Source organism: Sphaerodactylus townsendi, linkage group LG02, assembly GCF_021028975.2.
Source record: "Sphaerodactylus townsendi isolate TG3544 linkage group LG02, MPM_Stown_v2.3, whole genome shotgun sequence".
In the NCBI taxonomy this organism is placed as follows: domain Eukaryota; kingdom Metazoa; phylum Chordata; class Lepidosauria; order Squamata; family Sphaerodactylidae; genus Sphaerodactylus; species Sphaerodactylus townsendi.
The window spans coordinates 181,452,750-181,464,996 of record NC_059426.1 but is presented as its reverse complement, the minus strand read 5'-3'; the positions used below and the strand labels follow the sequence as shown (position 1 = coordinate 181,464,996).

The window sequence follows — 12,247 nt, the reverse complement described above, 5'->3', positions numbered from 1 at the left end:
TGTCTTCTGTATCCTGGTGAGTACCCAGCGACTGGCACATGACACCGAGTCTATCCCGGTGCCTTGCTGGGCCCCCAGCCCTTCTTCCCCCTCTTTCTCCCTGTCTGAATCGTGATTTGAGCTGGGATGGGATAGAGATAGGCAGCTCTTAGGCTCTGATGGGGTCCACTGTAGATACCCGACTAGTCGCCATTTGAAGTTTTTATATCTGAGGCCCTTCCCCACTTACCTTAAGCCCCGCGCTACTCTCCTCAAGTAGCGCGGGGTACAGCCGCACTCCCCACTTCAGGGGCGGCGAGAACGCAGCCGGCCCGACACTGCCTCTCTCGTGCCGCCTCAGCGCGCGTAATTCCTGGCGCCTTTTGAAATGGCGCTTTTTGATGACCCCATGCAGAGCGCGGGGTCGTGGGGAAGCCGGGGCGTGCGCCAGGAATTGCGCGCAGCAACCCTCGGACAGAGGTGAGTGGGTAAAGGGCCTATGTTTATATCTGTACTCATATTTTAATGGTTAAATGATGCTGTTTTGAGTTGGATTTTTTAAAATGATTGATGTACTTAAAAATATATGTAAGCCACCCAAAGGCCGACTTTAGCAGGGTAATAAATCCAACTAAACAAACAAACAAACAAACACTGCATGGACAGTGGAAGGGACTGGAGAAGCCCCCCTCCCCCAACCAGCAGCAGTGGCGTAGGAGGTTAAGAGCTCATGTATCTAATCTGGAGGAACTGGGTTTGATTCCCAGCTCTGCCGCCTGAGCTGTGGAGGCTTCTCTGGGGAATTCAGATTAGCCTGGGCACTCCCACACACGCCAGCTGGGTGACCTTGGGCTAGTCACAGCTTCTCGGAGCTCTCTCAGCCCCACCCACCTCACAGGGTGTTTGTTGTGAGGGGGGAAGGGCAAGGAGATTGTCAGCCCCTTTGAGTCTCCTGCAAGAGAGAAAGGGGGGATATAAATCCAAAACTCTTCTTCTTCTTCTTGCCACAGGGTAGCGGCTACGGCATTTCGGGGGGTCGAGGGGTTGGATCCCATTGCTCTGCCGGGCCCTGCTTAAGCTCGGAGGCTCCTGGTGCCGTAGGGCGAGTCAACCGATTTCCTAAATGGGAGCATCGTCTGGTGTAATTAGAAACAAACAATTAAGCAGTTGCCATCAAATCAATGTGAGTTCATCAAGAATGCATCAGACATAATGGAGGTTTACGGCGTTACACGCCGGCGTAATTGGGTGCATTTACTCCCACCTAATTCAGCGGCACTGGAAGTGGCTTAATTGTGTCGGCTGGGCTCGGCTGCGCGTCGCCGGCGGTCCTGCCTCGTCATCTGCTCAGATCCCTGGTGGCATTCCACGGAGGGGCTTGCACTCGGTTTCCCCCCTGGGTGCCAATATCAAAACAGGTCGACAGACAGTACCGCAGAGGGCTCAAGTTCTGTGGTGTTCCCTCTAAGGCTGCGCGGAAATGCACTCTGCTGACCGGAACTCAGCCACCGAGAGAGCTTCCCTTGCAGGATAGACGCCCAACCTGCATGGCACCAATGCATTTCCTGTGTGGCCCTGCAGCTGCACACCTTACAGCAGGGGTGGCCAACCTATGGCACTCCAGATGTGAATGGACTACAATTCCCGTCAGCCCCTACCAGCATGGCCAATTGAAGAAGAAGAAGAAGAAGAAGAAGAAGAAGAAGAAGAAGAAGAAGAAGAAGAAGAAGAAGAAGAAGAAGAAGAAGAAGAAGAAGAAGAAGAAGAAGAAGAAGAAGAAGAAGAAGAAGAAGAAGAAGAAGAAGAAGAAGAAGAAGAAGAAGAAGAAGAAGAAGAAGAAGAAGAAGAAGAAGAAGAAGAAGAGTTTGGATTTCTATCCCCCCTTTCTCTCCTGCAGGAGACTCAAAGGGGCTGACAATCTCCTTGCCCTTCCCCCCTCACAACAAACACCCTGTGAGGTGGGTGGGGCTGAGAGAGCTCTGAGAAGCTGTGACTAGCCCAAGGTCACCCAGCTGGCGTTTGTGGGAGTGTACAGGCTAATCTGAATTCCCCAGATAAGCCTCTAACATTTTAAACATTGGATAATATAAAAGAAGCATCTCCATTTCAGCATCATAATACCACAAAACAGGGGCATCAATAATCCTAACATAGCATCATAGAAACAACAATTTCGACATTCCAACATTTCGGCATCATAACATACATAATAAAGGCATTGATAATAGGTTATGTACACAGTAATGGTCATGACAATAAAGAACACTAGCAGCATAAACCGAAGATGGCGACCTACCCCAGGACTAATTGTAACAATAACATTATATTGGTGGGGGTGGTCTGTAGAAATGAGTCCGGGGACTCTGAGCAGATCTCCTGGGCCCTATACATGTTTGCTGAGTCTGGTTCAATGGTTAAGTGGCGTACTGGTTAAGAGCAGTGAATCTTATCCGGAGAACTGGGTTTGATTTGCCACTCTCCCACCTGAGCGGCGGACTCTAATCTGGTGAACCGGGCCCGGACTGATTCTTATCCGATGAACCAGATGTATTTCCACACTCCTACATTCCTTGGGCCAGTCATGGTTTTCTCTCCGAACTCTCTCAGCCCCAACTGCCTCACAAGGTGTCTGTTGTGGGGAGAGGAAGGGAAAGGAGATTATACGCCCCTTTGAGTCTCTTTACAGGAGAGAAAGGCGGGGTATAAATCCAAAACCTCCTCCTCCTCCTCCTCCTCCTCCTCCTCCACCTCCTCCACCTCCTCCTCCTCCTCCTCCTCCTCCTCCTCCTCCTCCTCCTCCTCCTCCTCCTCCTCCTCCTCCTCCTTCTTCTTCTTCTTCTTCTTCTTCTTCTTCTTCTTCTTCTTCTTCTTCTTCTTCTTCTTCTTCTTCTTCTTCTTCGGGCCCTTCCCAGTTGGAGCCAGGGCTAGCCCTGTTGTTCGACACGCCTTGTAGGTTGATTCAGCCAACTGCTTGCAACACTGTACACACCCCGTACATTTGTCACTCGCGGGTCCCTTCCGGAAAGATGATTCCCTGCCCCCTCTGTGCATTAGTGCAAGGGGGGGGTGTCTTGTAATGACAGCCCACTCTAAGCCCTCCTTTGATCTCTTCTGTGAAGGGCCTGGACGGAAAGGTTTTCTTGACTGGTAATCTCTCCATTAAGCGTCGTCCTGTTTTGTCTGACACTTTTTTAAAAAAAATTAAAAAGAGGGAGAGAATCAGCGAAAACACACTGAAGAATTATCTCTCTCGAGGAGGGTTGCGTGTGTGTATAATATTGAAAATATACGGAATCTTTGAGCATGCATAACAATGCGTCGGCTGGTGGGGAGGATGCCTGTAATCCCCAGATAAGGAAAACAGGGCCTTTAATGAGCAGAACCGCGGGAGAAAATGGGACGGCATTAGCTTTGAAGCGGAGAAATGAAAGCGCCGGTGATGGACGTCCCCTGGCCGGGTCGGTGAGATGCGGCCAAGAGGGGGGTGACGGGTGCCAGCGACCCGTGCTCTCTTCCCTTTCTGCCGCGCTGCAGTCCGGTTAGATAACGGCGGACGCATCCCAAGCTACCTTGTTGTGGCGCTGTAATTTATTCCCGCACGAATCTTTGCAAGGAAATTGGGGGCCAGATTCTGCACTCTGCTCAGCTTAATGTCGACCTTCAGAGCCTGCTGGTCTAAATCAGGCTGGGGAGCCCGTATTGGACTCTAGTTCTAAGGGGGAAAGGGGGGGTAATTCTTCTGTTCTGAGAGGAGCATATGAGATGCTCCGTGTTGCTCCGTGGTACAGAAGAAGAAGAGGAAGAAGAGTTTGGATTCATATCCCCCTTTCTCTCCTTGTAGGAGACTCAAAGGGGCTTACAATCTCCTTTCCCTTCCCCCCTCACAACAAACACCCTGTAAGGTAGAAGGAGGAGGAGGAGGAGGAGTTTGGATTTATATCCCCCTTTCTCTCCTGCAGGAGACTCAAAGGGGCTGACAAGCTCCTTGCCCTTCCCCCCTCACAACAAAGACCCTGTGAGGTGGGTGGGGCTGAGAGAGCTCCGAGAAGTTGTGACTAGCCCAAGGTCACCCAGCTGGCGTGTGTGGGAGTGTGCAGGCTAATCTGAATTCCCCAGATAAGCCTCCACAGCTCAGGCGGCAGAGCTGGGAATCAAACCCGGTTCCTCCAGATTAGATACATGAGCTCTTAACCTCCTACACCACTGCTGCTTGAGTGGGTGGGCAGGGTGGTGAATGGGCCATGCTGCGACTGGCGATTTGTCTGGACCCCCTCCCTCTGGGCACTGCAGAGGGGCAGCAGAGGCAGCAATGGTTGGGGAGGACAGGAGGCCTGCAGCCGCAGCCATTGGTTTGGCAGTCGAGTGGTGCCCCGGCCTCCCTGTGGAGGAGGGAACACCGGGCAGGGGCACTTCTACGCGGGAGGGGTGTGGGGTGATTTTGTGCTCCCCCCCACACGCCTGGCAACCGGGGACATGTGTCCCCACGTGTCCCTCTGGCAGATACGCCACTGGTAGTGAGCAAGATGTTTCTATTTCCTATGCGAATTAGATACATTAGAACACATGTTTAGATGTCCCACTTTTGAAAAGCCCCGAAAGGAAACCCTCAGCCCAGCCATGACAGGTCTAATAGTCCTAAACTACAAAGATGCACTGGCCTACATATTGACAGGTAGGGACGAGAAAATTACACGGGCAACTGCCCGTTTTTGTTCTTTAATCTGCAAACACAATAAGAGACATCTGCCGGCTGAATAGTTAAGGGAGGGAAAGACTGAATAAATTGTGATCCTTAGAAGATAGGTTCGGAGGGCGGAGTTGTTTTTGTTTTTTGTTTTTTTAGTAATTCTACTATAGGTTTTAGCAAGACTGCACAGGCACTTTACAGGTGTAGCTATATTAACTTTTCAATCTTTTGCCATAATGTATTTTACCTACCACTTTTTCGCGAGTTGACCTTTTAGTAAACAGTCACCAACTGTGTTTAAGTACAATAATAATTATATTAGTGTCGCAAATATTTCTTCTTGTAAATACCATAGACTATGTAATATTTCGTATAGTGCTTTTAGTACTCTTATTATAGATTATAGATTACTTAACATTTGAATAGTGCTTCTAGTACTCTTTTGTCTGTCTGTCTGTCTGTCTGTCTGTCTGTCTGTCTATCAGACAGACAGACAGACAGACAGACAGACAGACAGACAGACAGACAGACAGACAGACAGAGATAGATAGATAGATAGATAGATAGATAGATAGATAGATAGATAGATAGATAGATAGATAGATAGATAGATAGATAGATAGATAGATAGATAGATAGATAGATAGATAGATAGATAGATAGATAGATATACTATGGTAACGGTGCCTTGAAACTGATGTACCCTGATCTTGTACTACTGGTCGCTGACTGTGAATAAAATGACTAAGATTAAGGTTTCCTATAAGGGTTTGCCCATTAAAGTGGTATATTATAGATGCTAAGTAGCCACATTGTACATGGCACAGCTAAGGTATGGCATGTGACATAGAGGGAGGTGGCTGCCCGTGTGCCTTGCCTCGCCCCTCCCCTGCCCCTTGGCACCCCCCAGCCACTGGCAGCTCCGTGCCCACCCATGCCAAGCTGAAAATCAGGGAGAGGCTCCTGCCCCCCTGAACTAGCAATAAAGCTGACCAAAAGGAGGACTGCCCCTCAGGTTAGATTCCCAGGGGCCATGTTGATGCTAACAAACTTGCCAGAGGCACTGTTATGTGTAGATAAGCAGTGGCGTAGGAGGTTAAGAGCTCATGTATCTAATCTGGTTAAGAGCTCGTGTATCTAATCTGGAGGAACCGGGTTTGATTCCCCACTCTGTCGCCTGAACTGTTGAGGCTTATCTGGGGAATTCAAATTAGCCTGTACACTCCCACACACGCCAGCTGGGTGTCCTTGGGCTAGTCACAGCTTCTCAGGGCTCTCTCAGCCCCACCCACCTCACAGGGTGTTTGTTGTGACGGGGGAAGGGCAAGGAGCTTGTCAGCCCCTTTGAGTCTCCTACAGGAGAGAAAGGGGGGATATAAATCCAAACTCTTCTTCTTCTAGAATACATACCTGGCTTTGCCATATAAATCGCCCTCCTCCCCAAACGGTTTATCCTGCTTTGGTTTTCAGATGTTACTATTAAATAATCATGTCTTCTCGGCCGGTGGCCTGAGATGGTCGAAGAGTCCAAGCGTGAGTGGCAGCCGGAATTGTGGAGGGCCATAGCCTCGCGGCCTCCTTTTTAATTGCCTGCCCACCTGCTCAGTCCCGAGAACCTGGAAGTGCCGAGAATGTTAAGTGGTTTTCAGGTTTCCTTTTGAAAAGCCCTCTTGCAAAGATGGCTGATTTCCAAACGGCCCTCTCTCCAAGAAAATGTCTTTCGGTAATGTCCGTAATAAAGTCTCGATTGAAGGCATAAATTAGCCACAGGCCGGCCTATAGATACGCCTCTCTGCAGATGAGACTCAGCTGGGATTCTCCGCTGAAGGTGCTGGTAATCATGGGAAGCTTTAAAACACACCAGATATATTTTTAAAAGCTTTAAACGTTCAGCTTTTAGAAGAAGAAGAAGAAGAAGAAGAAGAAGAAGAAGAAGAAGAAGAAGAAGAAGAAGAAGAAGAAGAAGAAGAAGAAGAAGAAGAAGAAGAAGAGTTTGGATTTATATCCCCCCTTTCTCTCTTGCAGGAGACTCAAAGGGGCTGACAATCTCCTTGCCCTTCCCCCCCTCACAACAAACACCCTGTGAGGTGGGTGGGGCTGAGAGAGCTCCGAAGAACTGTGACTAGCCCAAGGTCACCCAGCTGGCATTTGTGGGAGTGCCCAGGCTAATCTGAATTCCCCAGATAAGCCTCAACAGTTCAGGCGGCAGAGCGGGGAATCAAACCCGGTTCGTCCAGATTAGATACATGAGCTCTTAACCTCCTACGCCACTGTTGCTCCTTTTATCCAGTTAGTTGTTGAAAACTGACAGATTTTGGCACACGGCTAAGGCACACAGCTTATTTTTTTTGAGCCGTTACATTACAACCCTAAACAGAGTGAAACCTATTAAGTCTGTCAAAATCTGTGGACTTAGAAAGGTTTAACCCTACTTAGGACTGTATTGTAAACAGTGTATTGCGTGGACACTCATGATCTTTAGGAGGTTGATTTAGGACCACGATTTGTTTAATCAGTCCTTGATCATTATCGAACTGGGGGGTTGATGATTGGTTTGGGGTTTTATCAGTGGATTTGTCAGGGTAGGGAACCCATGACTCCAGATGTTCAGGAACTACAATCCCGATCAGTCCCCACCAGCATGGCCAATCGATGGATGGATGGATGGATGGATGGATGGATTTTGATGGACGGACGGATGGACGGATTTGATGGATGGATGGATGGACGGACGGATGATTGACGGACGGATCGGATGGATGGATGGATGATGATTGATGGATGGATGGATGGATGGATGATTGATTTGATGGATGGACGGACGGGTATGGGTATGGATGGATGACGGATGGATGGGTGGATGGATTGATCGGGTATGATAGACGAAGATATCATGGGTATGGATAGGTATGGATTTATCATATGGACGATCATGGGTGGGTATAGATAGATAGGTAGATAGGTGATGGACGATGGATATGGGTATGGAAGGACGGAAGGACGGAAGGACAGAAGGAGGGACGGACGGACGGACGGAGGGACGGACGGACGGATGGAGGGACAGAGGGACGGAGGGACGGACGATGGACGGACGACGGATGGACGAACGACGGACGAACAAACGACGGACGGACGGACAGTGCGGACACGGTGCGTGCGGTACGGATGGATGGATGGACACCACGGACACCAGCGCCCTGGTGGATCTGGAACCCACGGTGGAACTGCGGGCCGGAGATAAAATGGCGGAGTGGAGACCATCATTCTTGCCATCATAGAAATCGACCCATCCAATGGCAAGTCACCACTGATGATGAGACCTCTTCTTGCCAGAACTCAACACTAACTCACCCCTCACCCTTTTTTTCTCAGCCTCTCCCTCGATCAAGCTCCTGGTGGACGACCCCATTGTGGTGAACCCCGGGGAAGCCATCACGTTGGTGTGCGTCACGACCGGCGGGGAGCCCCTCCCGACGCTGACCTGGGTGAGGTCCATCGGCGCCTTGCCCGAAAAGGCAGTCCTGAAGGGCGGGACGTTGACGATCCCCACCATCACTTTTGATGACGCTGGCGCCTACAGCTGCATCGCCAACAACAACGTCGGGAATCCGGCAAAAAAGTCCACCAACATCATCGTCCGAGGTAAGGAAGAACGATGGGATGCTGTCCTTGCCGTCTGGGTGATCTTCCGTTTGGGACCAAGATTGGATTGGAGGGCAACCAAAATGGTCAAAGGTCTGGAACTCATGCCCAGGAGACACTTAGGGAGCTGGGGACGTTTAGTTTGATGAAGAGAAAGTTAAGGGGTGAGATGATAGCCATGTTTACATATTTGAAGGGGTGTCATGTTGGTGAAGGAGCAAGCTTGTTTTCTGGGCTCCAGAGACCAGGACCAGGAGGAATGGGTTCAAGGTGAAGGAGAAGAGATTCCACCTAAACATCAGGAAGAACTTCCTGACCATCAGGGCTGTTCAACAGTGGAATGCACTACCTCAGAATGCGGTGGAGTCTCCTTCTTTGGAGGTTTTCAAGAGAGGCTGGAAGGCTATCTGACAGGAGTGCTTTGATTGTGTGTTCCTGAATGTTAGGGGGGTGGACTTGATGACCCTTGGGGTCTCTTCCAACTCTATGGTTCTATGATTCAGCTCTTCAAATATATCCATGGGGAGAAGGAGCCTTGTGATGCACCCAGTAGACAAAGTCAAAGTGTACGTTTGAAGCATGCATGATCCCCAAGAGGCACCTATAGTCCAGGTTGTCATTTCACGCAAATTTGGGCAACTGTGGATTGCCACTCTTTATCTCAGTGCAGGCAAAATGGTGTTCACACATATGAGCTACATCAACCCACAGGAAGTCTTAATTTGGTCTGGGGGATCGTGTCACTTGGGGGTATTTCTGTCTTGGGATTTCTTTCACGTTCCTCATGGTTGCAGTGTGTGTTTTAGTTTCTGCTGATCGCACCTTCACAGGTGTGGACATGGTGGAGGGAATGTGTACTTGTTTGTGTTTGTGCATAGTGAATAGTCCGTTGCACAATAATAGGGAAGGACTGAAGTCAAATATTTCCTGCCGTCGGCCTCGCCTACCTTGCAGGGTCATGTTGTTGGCCTGGGAGACCATCTTGAGGCCTCTTTGTCCAAGTGGCAATAAAAACTCCAACCTAGGAAAAATATAGAAAGTTGATTTTCTGTTCAGGAACGAATCCAACGGGGGTGTGGAGCCCCTTTTCCAAATAAAAACAAAGTTTAGGCAATTATAGAAAATTTAACATCGTAGTGACATAGTAACATTTGCACATTATGTTACGAAATGTTATGTTGATTATGTCATGATTACCGATTTTGATATTTGAGATATTGTGTTTATTGATGTTGCTGTTGATATTACGATTGTTATTGTTGTTATGCTGACTGATGTTGCTGTTATACTGTTGTACCCTGCCCCGAGCCTTTCGGGGGAGGGCGGTATGTAAATAAAATTTCCATTCCATTCCTTAAGCAAGATGAGTATAACCAATAAATGCAAAGTACGCATAGTTGGCAACCATTATGAGAGGTGAGTGTTAACCAAGGTGACCAGACGTCCCACTTTTGGCGGGACAGTCCCGCCTTAAACCAATTTGTCCCGCGGGGTTTTTTAACTGTCCTGATTTTTGGAAGGCTGCCGCGACTGCCTTCTGGGGCCTCTTTTCCTGCCAGGGAGCCCAGAAGGCAGTGCGGCAGCCTCACGCCAGCATCGCTGCCGCAGGGAGCGCGACTGTTTTGGGGTAAGCCTCGTTTCCCACCCTGTAACAGGGTGGGAAACAGGGGAGCGCCCCAGAAGGCATTGCGGCAGCCTCCCGCACTGCCGCACTGCCTTCTGTTGTGATCCTGTGCCCTGTCACAGGGCGGGAAACCGGGGAGCGCCCCAAAAGGCAGTTCACTCCTGCGGCCGCGCGCTCCTGGGTCCTGGTTTAAAAAGATGAAAATCTGGTCTCCTTAGTGTTAACAAATGAGAAAAGTCTGACTGAAAGCTAAGCTTCTTCCATCCAGAGAAGGGAGAGCCTTTAACATCATAATAAGAAGAGGCAGAGGACGTTGTCAGCGGTTCCTGACTCCCTGTCTCTGTGGCAGATGATAAGGAAAACGTAAACATCTCTGTCAGGGCCGTTCACATGTAGATACTTTATGCTTACTCCAAATGCTTACTTTAACCAAAACATTTTAGAACTTGGCGGTTCCGGCCTATTTGATGAAAAGTGAACTTAGGTCACATCTTGCTCATGTCAGTCAAGTCTAATTTGATTTTCTCCCCATCACCCCGTCAGTGTGAAGATAAAACGAGTGGGGGTCGTGTTGTGGGCGGGAATTGTGTGACTCCTTTCTGTGTTCCTTGGGGGCAGAATATGTTTTTTAAAAAAATTACATTTCTATGCTGCCTGCAAACCGGAAGGAAGCAACTCAATGAGACGAGGATCAATTTGGCAGTAAGGGATGATCCTGCTCTATCCTGTTGATAAGACCACAAACTCTCTGCCGCTGAAATGAACTCTGTCGGCTTGCCTGGAATGAAAATGAGATTCCCTGGACTTCGAAACTGTGTTTTGCTAGTGCCCCCACCCCCCAGTCCTGGGCTTTCTCTCTCCTGCTCTTGTTCAATGTGTTGCAAGAGGGTGTCCGCCTGAGGTCGAGGGAGGCCACACCCAGTGGTGGGATCCAAAAATTTTAGTAACAGGTTCCCATGGTGGTGGGATTCAAACAGTGGCGTAGCGCCAATGGGGCTGGGCGGGGCATGACGGGGGCATGGCCGGGCATTCTGGGGGCAGGACATTAATAATTTCTCTGTTACTGTAAAAAACTCTTGCTGTAAAAAAAAAAGTTCCTAATTTCCAGCTGGTATCTTTCCGTCCATAATTTAAACTCATTATAGCAAGTCCTATTGTCTACTGCCAACAGAAACAACGACATCTCCTCTAATTGACTGGCTGTCAAATATTTAATACTTTCAAATACTTAATTTTGTTTCTAGGAATCAAAAGAAGGAGACTTTCCTTAAACAAGGAACTTAAACAAGAAACAAGTTCTGCGCGCTACTGCTGAGAGGAGGGGCGTAACTAAGGCAAAAATCACGTGGCAAAATCACCCATTAGTAACCCCCTCTCGGCACACACAAATAATGAGTAACCTACTCTCGGGAACCTGTGAGAGCCTGCTGGATCCCACCTCTGGGTGTAGTGGTTAGAGTGCAGAGGCGTATCTAGGGAAAATAGAGCCTGGGACAAAATCTGAGTTTTCTGCCCCCCCAGCTCCATTTTCCCTAGATACAGGGGCGGGGAAAGAGATTGAACCATCTGTCAATCTCACAGAGGATCGCCAGGTTTGCACCGGCACCCAGGTCTAACGCCCAAAGCCAGCAAGCACATCCCGGGCACGGTGCCCCCCAATGATTAGAGGGTGTGCTCCCGGGGACATGTGATACCCCATGTCCCCGTGGGCAGTACACCTCATTTACAGTGTCCAATTAGAATGTGGGAGTCCTTGGAACAGATCCTCATCCCATTCTGGAGTTTGTCTGGGTCAGGGTCTGCAACCTGTGGCTCTCAGTAGGAGGTTAAGAGCTCGTGTATCTAATCTGGAGGAACCGGGTTTGATCCCCCGCTCTGCCGCCTGAGCTGTGGAGGCTTATCTGAGGAATTCAGATTAACCTGCACACTCCCACACACACCCACTGGGTGACCTTGGGCTAGTCACAGCTTCTCGGAGCTCTCAGCCCCACCTACCTCACAGGGTGTTTGTTGTGAGGGGGGAAGGGCAAGGAGATTGTAAGCTCCTTTGAGCCTCCTACAGGAGAGAAAAGGGGGATATAAATCCAAACTCTTCTTCTTCTTCTTCTTCTTCTTCTTCTTCTTCTTCTTCTTCTTCTTCTTCTTCTTCTTCTTCTTCTTCTTCTTCTTCTTCTTTCTTCTTCTTCTACCTCACAGGGTGTTTGTTGTGAGGGGGGAAGGGCGAGGAGATTGTAAGCCCCTTTGCGTCTCCTGCAGGAGAGAAAGGGGGGATATAAATCCAAACCCCTGCTCCTCCTCCTCCTCCTGCTCCTCCT

At 49.3% G+C, this 12,247-nt stretch overlaps 1 protein-coding gene across 1 annotated transcript in view; it reads left to right on the top strand.

Annotated features, from left to right (window-relative positions):
* Nucleotides 1-12,247, top strand: part of LOC125426438 (MAM domain-containing glycosylphosphatidylinositol anchor protein 2-like) — a 409,319-nt gene that overhangs the window by 254,727 nt on the left and 142,345 nt on the right. The window contains exon 8 of the mRNA XM_048484696.1: nt 8,039-8,308. Within this exon, the coding sequence (XP_048340653.1) occupies nt 8,039-8,308 (270 nt within the window). The remainder of the gene's footprint in view (nt 1-8,038; nt 8,309-12,247) is intronic.